The 15,043-nt window shown below is 37.6% G+C and overlaps 1 protein-coding gene across 1 annotated transcript in view; it reads right to left on the bottom strand.

Moving 5' to 3' along the window:
- LOC141004605 (receptor-type tyrosine-protein phosphatase F-like) overlaps positions 1-15,043 on the bottom strand; it is a 448,688-nt gene that overhangs the window by 204,215 nt on the left and 229,430 nt on the right. Inside the window, exon 15 of the mRNA XM_073476198.1 lies at positions 9,462-9,543. Coding sequence (XP_073332299.1) covers positions 9,462-9,543 — 82 coding nt within the window. The remainder of the gene's footprint in view (positions 1-9,461; positions 9,544-15,043) is intronic.

The raw sequence follows: 15,043 nt of genomic DNA, 5'->3' as shown, positions 1-15,043 counted from the left end.
CGCCCAAGGGCAATTGATCTGGCTTTTTCTTCTGGCATCCACGCTGGTGTTTAAGCAGAGTAGAGGTCCCGTTTTTTACCATGTCATATTTGAGGAAACTGGTGCATTCCACGCATTTAACAGTGCCAACCTTATTCCCATCATGGTCGACTATTAAAACGAACGAGGTCCAAACGGGACTGTTCCCCTTTGCCTTCTCCTCACTGTACTCTCCATTACACAGTTTTTGTTTCAACTCTTTGAAGGGCTCCCGCTCCATCATGCTTTCTTTTTTTGTTGTTGACTGTATCGTGTAGTTTTTTTGACTTCCTTACTAAAATCACGTGATGTAAGTCACACAGGCAGCTCGCAGCCTCGCATTGGATGGAAGGGGGGAAAAGGGGAGGGTGGGGGTGATTGACAGCTGTGACCGCCAATTGCCAGGTCCTCTCGGGTAATGTAATAATATCCCCATCATCATCAGTTTTATTACTCTGTTCCACAGAAAAATATTCTTGGTACTAGTGCTCCAGAGGTAGAATCCTAGCGCTTGTTGATCCCCTCTTGTGCCAGTTTTTGGCCTTATTACTCTCATAATATCAGTCTCTATTTGGAAGATCGCCATCAAATAGTTGGATTATCATGAAATATGTTTGAAATATTGGTAGTCCCTTCTGATTGTGGTGAATCCTGCTCAGCCTTTCACTGATCACAATCCCAATGCCAATGTTTGAGAGTTCCACATTTCCACAATACTTTCTAAACACTAAACACTTAGCACCAGCATTAGCCTAAATTATCAGTTGGATGCAATATACATTACAAAATGCAATATAATGATTTCTCCAATGGTCTCTGAGTCCCCAGAGGAAGAATTCTGTTAAATTCAAAAAACACTTCTGTGCATCCACCTGAGGAAAAACATTGTATTTTAACAGCAAGGTTATTAGTATATAAATCATCAGTATGTTGTATGTCCCATCCAATTTATATATTTTTGTGTGTAACAAACATCGCAGCATCAGGGCTGCTTGGGGGGCTTTAGACTCTTAGTCTTGTCGGATGTGAGAGACAGCATAGAATGTATTGTATTTCTTTTTTGCCTCTTCCTTCTGCCCCTTTTAAAGCTTGCTTTTTGTTCTAGCATTAGTCTGGCTAGACTCTGTATTTGGGTCCTTTTTGGTGTAACCTTGACAGCTTCGGTTTCGAGGTCCTGGTATCATTCATGGCCAACTGTCATGGACACTTTCCCCCCCCCCCCCAGAAGTCAGTAATGTATGCTCAGTGGATGTGTCCCTTGGCTTTATGCACCCCCACTGACAACAATTGGTGGCTTCAATTCAACAGAGATAGCAATTTCTTGGAAATGTAGTCAAGAATCTGCTAGCTGGTAAACATGGATGTATGTATAATGGAAAGGCATTCAACCCTATGTTTTTATCAGTTTCATCAGTTTTGTTTACACAAGTGTATCAACTTGAATTTAGCAAATTGTCTTAAAAGCACAAACTGCAAATTACTTGTTTCATACTAATGAATGCCACCTGTTTCTAAACATGTGCACATGAGAATAATTGATTCCCTGAAAACTCCATAAAGAGCAACCTGTTCTACTCAGATTATATTTGACATTAATTAAAATGAAACCTCCCCATAATTTAAGAAAATGGAACCTCACACTGTGAAAAGAAACACATATAAATTGTACAAGTGGTTTTGCAAAAGGTTTCAGTGTGTGCTGGAGAGAAACACAGAATTCTATAATTTTATAAAACTGTTTTTTGTTTAGAAGAAAAAAGTACTGTTTTGCATGTCTAACCCAAATCCTAACCCTGAGCTTTACAAATTACCAAGTTAAAATAAATCTTCAAATTGAATGCTTTACGTTATTGGGAGCTGCTTTTAGGTCCTCTGCTCCCTATATGGGCAGGGAGCAATTAAAAAGTGACTGTGGGAACAGACTTTGTTCCCTTTACATGACTAATGCAACACTGCAAAAAAATGTCCGTAGATTTTACTGTGAAAAAATGTAAATCATGACAGTAAAAAACTGTAAATTAAATTTTGTTTTAAACTGTTTCTTTAACAGTGAATCACCGTAAAGAAGTTAATCAGGGAAAATCACAATTTTTACATGTTTACTCCAGAAAATATACATTGCCCTACTGTAATAAAATTCATGTACTGTTTTTAACAGAACTATACCGTTATTTTTCTAGCAGCCAATATCGCAATTTTTTCATTTAATTCTCATAAAACATACAATTTTTAACTGTTAAATGTACATACTGTTGTGACAATAACGGAAATATGCCATAATGTTATGAGTAGCCAATACTGCAATATTTGCATTAATTTATCATGAAGGATACAGTTTTTAACTGTTAATGTACATACTGTTGTAGCAATAACGGAAATATTCCATAATTTTCCTAACAGCCAACACTGTAATATTTGCATTAATTTCTTGTAAAGGATACAGTTTGTAACTGTTAAATGTACATACTGTTGTGGCAATAAAGGAAATATGCCGTAATTTTCCTTACAGTCGACACCGCAATATTTGCATTAATTTCTCGTGAATGATACAGTTTGTAACTGTTAAATGTACATACTGTTTTTAGCAATAACGGATATATGCCGTAAGGTTTCCAGTAGCCAATACCGCAATTTTTGCATTAATTTCTCGTCAAGGATAAATTTGTAACTGTTAAATGTACATACTGTTGTAGCAATAATGGAAATATGCTGTAACGTCTCCAGTAGCCAGTACCGCAATTTTTGTATTAATTTCTCGTCAAGGATACAGTTTGTAACTGTTTAATGTACATACTTTTGTAGCAATAACGGAAATATGCTGTAACGTCTCCAGTAGCCAGTACCACAATTTTTGCATTAATTTCTCATCAAGGATACAGTTTGTAACTGCTAAATGTACATACTTTTGTAGCAATAATGGAAATATGCCGTAAGGTCTCCAGTCGCCAATACCACAATTTTTGTATTAATTTCTCTAATTTTCTCTAATTGTTAAATGTATGTTCTGTTGTGGTGATAACAGAAACATGCTGTAATTTTACTAACAGCAAAACACGGCAATATTGGCATTAATTTCTCATAAAGGATAGAGTTTGTAACTGTAAATATACTGTTGTAGCAGCGGATATATGCTGTAAGGTTTCCAGTAGCCAATACCACAATTTTTGCAACTTTTAAAATCTGCCCACGTAGAAACTACTGGGATATTGTTCTTATTACATCTAATCAGTGGCGGCTGGCCAATAGGAGGTGTCATCTAAAATTAATAACTACTGTTCATTCTACAAATACATGTGTCAAATACATTATCAAGAACGAGCCAAATATATACATCATTTGCGTCCATGGTCATTTTCTCCTCTCCTGGGGCTCTAGAAAAGTCGCCCCAGCACTGTAGCAGCTCAGCCAATGGTAGACTGTTGCTGAGACAAATAAACACATAGCAATGGATAATTTAGCCAATTAGCGTTGTCAAATTTGATGAGCGTGTAGCGCTGAAAATATTGCCCCAAGCCAATGTTTTAAGTATCCTGGCAACCAGAAATCGAGTGTGGGAAATCGAGATGGCGGCGTCAAGTAGACAAGAACAAGAACACACAGGGCTTCAGCTACCCATGAATTCTGTAAAGTCTCTCTTGCTAAACCCCTTCGAAAGGAGAACTTTAAAGGAAAAACTTGTGTTAAAGAACTTGGACCTGAAAGCCCAGTCTGAATTCAGCACAGCAGACACATGAGAAAGGTAAAGTGTACCAGAGGAGCCTCTCTCTGAATTGGTACGACAGGAATGCTTGGCTAACTGGATGTAGTTTTGCAAATACAGTGTACTGCTTCCCGTGTTTACTTTTTAAAATGCTGGGGACAGATACTACATGGACTGTAACAGGAGTTAGAGCCCTAAAACATCTGTCAGAGTGGATTAAAAAACATGAATACTCGAAAGTACACATGAACAACGCTGTCAAGCTAGCCATGCTAGGCAGGACTAGCATAGCTGTACAGCTGGATGAAGGACAGGATTGTGGTGAGAAAACACAATGAAGTAGAGGTTCTCTTTCACCAAGCACCTCATCAGTGCCACTCTGCTGCAAGGAGAGTTGTTCCCCCAACACAGCGTAAAGTTCCTGGATTCAGCACTGGAAACCACTGTGGAAGCCTATCCGACACTGGACAAGGCCAAACTGAAGACAGAATTGTCCCTGGTCTATGAAAATGAAGAGTTCAAGGCTTGCAGTGGTGCACTGGCTCTCAAGCAGGTTTTCATGGAAAACAACCTCCAGGACACATTCAGTTAGACCGTAAGTCATCTTAAGATTCTCAGCACCACACCGATGACTACAGCAGAATCAGAGAGGTGCTTCTCTACTTTAAAGAGGATAAAAACCTTCCTTAGGAACACCATGGCACAAGACCGCCTGAACGCACTGGCTATGCTCTCCATGGAGAAAAACCTGATACAGACATTCCTGACTTTAACACCAAAGTCATTGAGAGGTTTGCTACTCAGAAAGACAGAAGAGCAAAGTTCATGTACAAATAAGAGCTGTCACTCACTCACTCACAAACACACTCACTCACACATTCACATACTCACTCACGTACTCTATCACACTAAAAAACACACACACATATACAACTCAGTATTTACACACTCCAATTGGTACATTTTATATTCCTTTGCCAGTTTTTCTGTGTTAATCTTTAATCATCATCCACATGTAAATGTCTCTAGAACTTTAATTTTGTATTAAGGGTATTTACTAATATACATCTCATTTCATTGTCATTATCTGTCAAACTGTTGATTTCTAAAGGGCAATTAAATAATTATTGTCTATCCCTAAAACAATGATATCTTTTGGTTTGGGTTCTTTTATTGGAATAGTTACCGTAAGCTTCTGGCACACACAGCCCCACCTAAAATATTTCTCACCAGCCGCCACTGCATCTAATTATTTAAAATGCTGTAAATAAAGAACAAGACATGAATGATAGTTGTAAACAGATATATTGCAACAAAGGGAAATAAGATAACATTGAAACTTTCCCGTTAAAAAAAACTTTGTGGCGATTTGAGGACTTTGTAAAGTTTTTTGAATTTACGAGATACACTTGAACGCACCATGAAGTCCCTTTCGGTTACTCCCCCCTGCACCTGGTCTCTCCAACGTGCGCAGTGGAGCTGCAGCGGTTCATCACAGCAAGTTTTTTTTTAACAGTTTGGATTGCATCGTTTGACAGAGAGGCGCCTGAATTTGAACAGTCCAATCAGCACACTGCGTCTGAGGACCAGCGGGAAGGGTTTTTTTTGCCGAATCCACTCTCGGTCTGTGGGCTACCTTAGGATTTTATCTCATCCAGACTTCTCAACTACAGCTTCTCCTCAGTTTCCCAGGTATGGAAATTTTACAGAAGGTTACATAAAGTTAAATGTTTTAATTGCATTCGGTTAATTCAGTTTAAAAAACGAAAAACCGTGCGCAAAGTGTGTATTTCCACAACTAGCTGTAGGTCTGTAAGCCTCAAGGTTGCTATTGCTGCATGCTTACCGTTGGTGTAGTCTATTTAAGATGTATTCTTGTAACATATGTGCAGAAACAGTTCAGTCTGTTAAAGCATTAGTTGTCCATTGCAAACTGTATCGCAATGAACCAAGGTGTATGTTCAAGTGTGTTAACCCTCTAGGCGCCAGAGTTTATTTAGGAAAATATTCCATTTGGATTGTAAGATTTCAAAAGGCTGTAGCTTGGAAGTGGTGAGAGATAAATCCATAGTGTAAATGAGAAAAATATTCATAATGACCTAAAGTTTGTGATGGGAGTAAATTTAATCATCTAATTTGCATATTGTGACGTCACCAGGTGACTGAAAGTAACTTTCAGTAAAACTGATTTTTGAACATATTTACACAGAAAAAAAATATTCATATTGTCATCTCATCCTCAAAATAAAGGAACAGGAGTTTGATTGGAGTAAATTTACTAATCTAATTTGTATATCACCAGGTAAAATTCAGTAAAACGGAATTCTGAACATATTTACACAGTAGATTTTTTTTCATTTCATTTCATTTTTTCATAGATTTTTTTCATCCTCTCATCCTCAGAGTAAATGAACAGGAATCTGATAGGAGTAAATTTCCTAATCTAACTTGTAAAAAGAAAAGAAAACTCTCGCCGTGATCAGTGTGTGTTGCTTGTGTGACAGTGTGTGCAGCTGCAGCATCGTCAGTCACTCGTCTCTGACGAGCGATCGTCATCAGAGGGCAAATCATCCGCTTCTGAATCGCGATCAGCAAAGATCTGTGCAAGCACCTCATCCACATTGTAAAGTCTTTTGGGCATTTTGTTTTTTATTACAAAAATCGCTATCTGTCTCTCGATCTGTCCAGCACACTTCTGCTACCGCTCCGCGGCTCTCTCCTCTCCCACTCTGCCGTTTAGCCGCTGCCGCTCCGACAGCTGGTGTCGGGTTTCAAACTTTTTTTTCTCAGGTATTTTGCATAGAAACACACCCCCAAATGACGTCAGGATTGAAGCTGAATCTATTGGCTATCTAGTGGTAGCAAGCAGTAACAGCACAAGGCAGTAGATTTAAAGATATGGGCTGTTTTAATGAGCAATGTTGCCTGTCGCAATAATGCGACTTTGGCGCCTAGAGGGTTAAAGCAAGTTGCAAGCAGAACCATGATTGTCACTTTGTCACAAAGTCACTTGAAGATGTGATCGATGGTGATGTTATTGGACTTGGATTTCATTCCCTTTGTTGATGTTCCCTGACATCAACAAAGGTACAAGCATCCACAAGCTATGCCAATAATGGCCTTTTTTGTTTCATGAAGCTGGTATGGAAGGACACTTCCAGCATCTTACTGGTGTAAATCTGATTGAGGCCTTCTTTGCAAATGTGGACAAAAAGGGGAAGCGCCTCTTAAACTTCCCCAAAACTGTGTCTGCACAAAAACGCAAACAAGTCCTGGATTCTCTCCTCAAGCTTCAAACTGAAAGATGCCGGTCAAGTGGTTGCTCAGAGGAACTGACAGAAATGGTACTTCTTTTACTGGCTCATTTTGGTGAGAAAGCAGAACAAGCCTTGCTGAGGAGGTTCAGATGGAGAATGTGCCAGCAACACCCTGCCTCACTGTGTGTGGTAAGTAAACTGAACCAAGTTTAGAATGTAGTTGAATGTAATGACTATTGTATTTGCTTTAATGGCTGACATCGATGACCTTATTATTCAATTTTTTCAATTTTATTTTTTTGTTCATGTTGTTTTTTCTCAGGGCCCTCCTGCTTTGCTGCTGAGATATTCATGTTGAGCATTGACCAAAAGGTTGTCAACGACCACATCACTTCCTTCACATCCGCCAACTGCCTGTTGTTCAGCAGTTACTACTGTTTTAATATACACTACCCAGTGGAATTGCGGTCAACACTGGAGTTCCTCCAAAGGTACAGATTTCTTTCTTGTTAAGATATTTTAAAATACAATGCATTTGACCATGATATATTTTTCTTTCTTTTTTTTATCAAGGTGTTTCTTTACTATAAATCCTGAGAGAGGCACCAAGGTCAAGCACAAGAAGAAGAAGAAGAAAGTGTTCTCAGTCAATCCAAGAGTCCTCACTCTGATCTCAGACCTTGCAGACCATGAGTGGACCTAAACCTTCCCGCAGTGTTTGGAGTCATGTTATGAAGGTATACTAAATGTAACATACACTGCAGATAATATATATATAGTATAATATATAAAGTTCTGAACGTTGCTGTGAATTTTTACTTGGTGAATTGTGTGGTACTTTGTTCATTGCACTAGATTGCACTTTGTACATGTTCCGCTTTACTGCAGTAGATTTTATGCCATGTTTTCTGAAAACTGTCTACCCACGTGTGGTAATCTTTCTAGATCCAGGATTATGTTCAAATGACCTTACAGTTATAGTGTTTCTTGAGATTATTAATGTAAGACTTAAAGCTATAGTACTTCTGTAGTAGAACTTCTGTCGACCCCTAGAGGAATTGTGAGTGATCACAAAAACACTGTTCAAACAAACAACCTCAGCATCTAAAACTTACACAACATCTTTGTTGCTTACCATGATGGTGGTGTATGTATAGCGCCTTTGTTAACTCACCTAAGTGTGAATTTATATGTGGAAAAATCTACCGCAACCTGGTTACTCCTCCCTTACCGCTCTACCTCATATTGTCCCTTGGGAAACAATGCCCGTTGCTGGGCAGGTCCCGCTGTTTACTAAGGGATGAATGTGATTGATGATGTGATGTGATTTAGAAGTCTTTCCTGTGTTTTGATAAACCGAGGATGATATTAAAATGACGTTAAAATGCTGTTCGTCAGTGCAGGAATGTCAATAGTTTATATGTGATAGTAAGGCACTATAGCTTAAAGAGGAATGTGTGTTTGAAGTTCTTATTATTGATGTACACAGCCTCACAGATAATTTTCATTAAATGAAAATGTTCTTTAAAGAAAAAAGTTTGATTATTTTTTGTGGTTGTTTTATGTACAATATGTACATATTTTACATTTTAATTCTGACATTCAACCTTAAATCTTTATGGTATTATTTGGTATTTAAAACTATGACGTTTTTATCTGTAAAATCAGCAGTACTAATACACTTTTTACTGTTAAAGTAATAAATGTCGTAATTTTTACGGTGAAGTTCTGGCAACTGCAGCTGTCGGTTTTTTACTGTTAAACAAAACTGGCAAAACCTTTTTTTCTTGCCATAATTGATGGACAATTTTACAGACTAATTTTGTATTTTATAATTTAGACTGTTAAATTTACAGTTAGACCTTTCATATTTCATGGCACAAACGTTATTTTATATAATATTTTTATGTTCATTTTTAGACAAAACAATGTTTTTTTCAGGGGTAAAACCTTTAGTTTTACATAAATTTATGGACTCGAACACAATTATTAACTGTAAAATCTGCAGTGCTGGTGCTCTTTTACGGTTATAGTATAAAATGTCTGACAATTATTTTTACGGTCAAGTTCTGGCAACCGCAGCTGCCGGTGTTTTACTGTCAAAAAATACTGACAAAACCTTTATTTTTGCAGTAATTTATGGACATGTTTACAGAGTAAGTTTGTATTTTATAATTTAGACTGTTAATATTACAGTTAAAACCCTTCATATTTCATGGCACAAACTTTGTTTTGTATAGTATTTTCATGCTAATTTTGGGGCAAAACAAGGTGTTTTTCAATGGTAAAAACATTTACTTTTACAGTAAAATGTGAAATCAAACACCATTCCTAACCGTAGAATCAGCAATACTAGTGCTCATTAACCGTAATAGTAGAAAATGTCTTTCTGTAATTTTCACGGTGAAGTTCTGGCAACCACAGCTGCCGGTGTTTTACCGTAAAAACAACATTTTTTTTTTACGGTGAAGTATACATCCACTCACCCCATGTATGTCCATGTCTTCAGGGTTCTCCCATCTTCTCAGAGAAACCAGGGTGACAGGGACAACCACTATGTAGTACCATCTGTATCAAACACAGAAACAACTGCATTACACACCCATATGCCACGTATTCATACACAAAACACAGTTTTAATATGAATCATATTTCATCTGAGTCATCTGGTCCTAACATTTTTCTAAACATTTCAAATTTGATCTCGCCCCTCCCCTCTCCTCAGAGGCGCACCGTGAGGAGTGGCATATCAGGCAAATGTTTGGGGTCACCCAAACAAATTTGGATTTGCCAAACCCAAACTACATAATGCACCTTTAGAATTATGAATTGCGGGGAGAATTGTGGGGATGGCCATTAAGCAAGAACAAAAAGATGCACTGTAATGCTAATGATGCGTTTGGGCTCCCTCACCTCCCAAGATAAGCAGAGGGTGTTTGTGAACACACTTTTATAAACTGATTTAATCTCTTTTATCAGATGCCACTGCGTGAGGAGTTTCTGATAAAAATATGAAGTTTCTATATCAGGGGAGAGGAAAAGGTTGTTTGTTATTTTGATATATAATAGCTTTTTCAGTACTGTGTTTGGAGTGGAGAACCGGATTGGAATGATTGTGGAGGTTATTGGCTCAGAGGTGGGCCTTGAGTTGAGAGATGACAGTGTGTTCCAGTATGTTGGACAGAAAGGGGAGATTAGAGATTGGTCTCTAGTTGTTTGGGGTGTCAGGGATGAGACCAGGTTTATTGAGAATGGGGGTGACAGCAGCAAGTTTGAGAGAGCATGGGATAGATCCAGAGTGGTAGAGGCTATGACGCAGGTGGTTGACAGCCTTCTTGAATGTCTCACAATACAGATTTGTATTGAAAAAAAAAAAAAGATATTATTATCAGTTGTATATACAGAGCTCCGGGTTTTAGCATTGATAAGTTCAGGGAATGGATGGAAAGCATGGTAATAAAAATGGGTAACAAAAATATCTTCATTTGTGGGGATTATAATATTGATATACTAAACCCCAACAATCAGAAAAGTATTGAAGATTTTTTTAATTCAATGCATAGTTTGAGTCTCTTTCCTATAATCACTAGACCCAGTAGAATAACGTCTCATAGTGCAACTCTGATAGATAAAATATTCATAACTTCATAAAGCAGAGAACAGAAGAAGCAGAAGATAAATATAAAAGATATAAGAATAAGTTAACTAATATTATAAGATTAAGCAAAAAATAATACTATAAAAGAAATTAGAGGATAATAGAAACAATATGACAGGGATATTGAATATACTAAACAATATTATTAGAGATGGTGCTAAACAAAACAATTTACCTAAATATTTTGTTATAAATTATATTGAAAATTATAATATGGATGAGGTGGCAAGCAGTTTTAATCAGTTCTTTGTAGATAGTAGTTATAGTTGGTCCTGAGCTGGCGAAAAACATCCCAAATCCAGGGCCGGATGGAATCTACATGGATAAACTAATAGAAAGGAATCCCCACTCAATGTTTCTGAAAGCAGTTGAGGAAAATGAAATTATCAACATAGTAAAAAAGTGTAAAAATAAAACATCTACAGACTACAATGGCATTGATATGTCATTTATTAAACAGGTCATAGAGGGGGTGTCGAACCATTAGCACACATCGACAATTTGTCTTTTCAAACTGGTACTTTCCAAACCAGATGAAAATTGCTAAGGTCATTCCGCTATACAAAACTAGGAGCAAACACAACTTTACAAACTACAGACCTGTCTCAAACTGCCACAACTCTCAAAAATATTGGAAAAGCTTTTTAACAATAGAATGGATGCATTTTTGGAAAAACACAAACTATTTTCAGAGAGTCAGTATGGGTTTAGGGTTAACAGATCAACATCACAGGCAATAATGGAATCAATTGAGGAAATCACAGATGCAATAGACAATAAAAAACAAAACACTGGTATTAGACTGGGTAAAGAGTTATTTGAAAGGATGGCAACAGTTTGTAAAGTTGGGTAATCACTGCTCTGGATATTTGGACATTGCTTGTGGTGTCTCCCAGGGGACAGTATTGGGCCCCAAATTGTTTATCCTGTATATCAATGACACGTATAAAGTATCTAGGTGGTTAAAACTGGTCAATTTCCCGGATGACACAAATATGTTTGGTTCAGAAGAAAACATTAAACAAGTGGAAACAGTTATAAATGAGAAAATGAAAAAACTAAAAATATGGTTTGACTGGAATAAATTATCATTATTGTTGCATTGCTTGGCAAATGCACAGTGAACACAAAGGTGCAAACAGAATTAGATGGGGTTGAAATTGAAAGGGTGCATGAAAACAAATTTCCTAGGGTTACAGTAGATGACAGGCTGAGTTGGAAACCACACATCAAACATGTACAGTCCAAAGTTTCAAGAAGCATTGCAGTCATACACAAAGCAAAACAATTACTGGATCATAATTCTCTTCGCACACTTTACTGTTCACTGGTCTTGCAATATTTACATTACTGTGCTGAGGTTTGGGGAAATACTTACAAAAACTTCATTACAGTCACTTACCATCGTGCAGAAAAGAGCAATAAGGACTATTCACAAGGTCAACTACTTGAAACATACAAATCCACTTTTTATATAATTAAAACCACTGAAATTCACTGACATTGTATCTTATCAAACAGCAATCATCATGTATAAGGAAAAAAACAGACAATTACCAGAAAATTTCCAAAATTCATTTAGGAATTGGGAGGGAGGTTATCAATTAAGAGGGGAACATAACTTCATCTTAAACATACAAACAACCTTTAAAGTTTCTGTATATCTATTTCCGGTGTCAAGCTATGGAACAATCTAAGCGAGGAATTCAAGCAAAGTCCAAATATCAACCAGTTCAAGAAAATGTGCAAAAATATGTTGTTTAGCGGGTACAATGGATAATGATCATTGATGATTATTGGTGATTATCATTTATTAATTGATATGGCATGGTGATGAGAGGCAGAGAGCCCTATAAAATATATATATATATATATATATATATATATATATATATATATATATATATATATATATATATAATTTTTATCTAGACAAAGGGGTGAGAGCTAACAAACTATGGTTCTTCTCACTCCTTTTCGAATATGTCATTTATTTGCTGATTGAATCATGCCTTCCAGAGATATCACTGCATTTTTAAATGGCCACAAGGTGGCACTGTTGGTACCATGCTGTAAAATTTTGTGCACATGCTCATGGAGAACATGTATACAAAGTTACATCTTCTTAAAGGCAACAGAATTACAGAAATATCATGTTTTGTTGTTATTGTTGCGCCCCCTGGGGGTTGGTTTGTAGGATATTTTTCACACATGTAGCGTGCCACTACGTACAAAATTCCAAGATTTGGTCCTTAACCGTTTCAACATGGAAGCAGCCTGTCAAGTACATCAGGCTGCACCCTCAAAAGAACACAGATAAACGGTGAGTTATATAAAAAAAATGTTTACAGTTAGTGTACCGTTCTCCGTCAATACAGTTGAATACTGTACATTCTGATGTCTTTGAGGAACAAAATATTAACAGCAAGCTTCTGTAAAATCTTACGGTATAATGCAGTATTTTTTTTTACAGCAAGCTACCGTAATCTTTCAGTATGAGAGTATTTTTTGCCTTTTTCAATTAACTTTAAATCAGACTTGATCTTGGGTCTGTTAAATTCATCTGAGCAAAATTAAAAATTAAATGAAATTAAAAATACACATCAGTGATTTAATTTGAGATTGAGGAAACAATAACATGAAGAGGAAGAATTGCACAACATAGTTTTCAACTGGGCTCTTAGCCGACATCACCAAACTGGACGGAGCACTGGAGGAGGCATCATCAGGCTTCCACCTGCTGCTTTGCTCCCCGTTTTCTCTTCATCCGTCCTGATTCTGTGGCTTTCTTAAGAAGGTAAATACAATCTTTCAAAAGTCAGTATAATCCTATTATGTGATTTTGTGTTGGATTAACATTTTATTGACTGTTTTTTTGCCGAAAAGGTTGATTCAAAATTACTAGCATAACGTTACCCATTTAGCTGCTAAGTGGACAAAAGTTTATCTTTCTGTTGAAGCACGTTACTTAAGGTAAGATTGCTTGGTCATTAGTGGTTAAATTAATTTGCAGTGTGATCAAATGTCCACGCTAAGATGTGCTCTGTGATGTGATTTGTTATCAAATCTACTTGAGGTGGACAAAAAACTAAAAAGTTGATTCAAATATGCACTAAAGTAATGTAGTTAACTGTTAGTTAAAGGTCCCATATTATGAAAAACTCACTTTTTCTGGGGTTTGGGGTGTTATTTTGGGTCTATGGCGCTGCCACACGCATAAAAAATTTGAAAAAAGACCATCCATGCTTTTTTTGAGTGAGATACAGACTTCTGACAGTGTCTTGCCTGCAGTTTCCAGATGAGCGAGTCAAATTCGGCATCGGTCACCGACATCATTGACCTACCATTTGAATATTCCCACCCACAGTGTCCACCCACCAGGTACAGCATTACCATCTAGGAGATCCGCCATTACGCTATCGAAAGCACCATGTCAAAGCGCAACGAGAAGTGTTCTGTTGTTGGTTGTAAAAATCAACATAAGTACCTATATTCTGTCCCAGCTACAGAAGAACAGAAGAGATAGTGGTTGCGTTTCATTGTTAACGACAACGTGCTAGGGTTCGTGTAAGTTTGTTTGTGTGTGCTAACCACTTCACATCTGACTGCTTCAGTAACGAGGGTCAGTACAAAGCTGGCTTTTCCTCAACACTGACCCTCGTAAAAGGATCAGTCCCAACCATACGGGATCCAGCAACTGCACCCGAGCCACACGTAAGTGTCGCCACGTTTTGATAGTATTTACAGTTGCCTACAAGTATGGTGAAGTCAGCTTGAAATTGGCTAACTTGTTAGCTCCGCTTTGGTCCGCTATGCAGTGGTGTTTGAAGTGAGTTTAATGTTAATAATATTATGAGGGAGCTTGGTTGTCACAGTAAAAAGTCTGAGAACATGTGCAGACTGGAGACAGAGACAATGCGAACAGTGTCCAGGAGTTCGGAGACTGTGTTGGAGACAAACACAGCTTTCGCTAACTGTTTTTAGATGTTACCTGTTGCAGGTCAGTGGGGGATGGGAGCTGGGTGGTTGTGTTGGGGAGTCCTGCTGCAGCCACAGAGTCTGTATTTTTCTGAGCCTCTCCTTCTGGGTCTGATGCTGGGTCAAACTGGTATGGTTGAACGACAGCATCTCGGTGAGCCATAGCGATACATCCACCGTAAACATTAGCACATGCTACCGTGAGCACCAGCAGCATCCTCTCCCTGAGAGGGGCTTGTAGCCACTGTTGCCAACTCCTCAGTAAGGAAAGTCACTATTGGCTGTCCTAAAAGTCGCTAGAAGTCGCTGAATGACGTCATCATCTAATTTGCATAACTGGCCATATGCATTATTTGTAATGGACGCTGTAGGAGAGAGGAATAACGTCATGGGAGAGATAAAAAAACACCCTTAATATGTTTAGAACTACAA

The sequence above is a fragment of the Pagrus major genome, chromosome 11, assembly GCF_040436345.1.
Source record: "Pagrus major chromosome 11, Pma_NU_1.0".
NCBI classification, from domain to species: Eukaryota; Metazoa; Chordata; class Actinopteri; order Spariformes; family Sparidae; genus Pagrus; species Pagrus major.
Note: the sequence above shows the minus strand (reverse complement) of the source record. Positions and strands in the feature narration are given on the sequence as shown.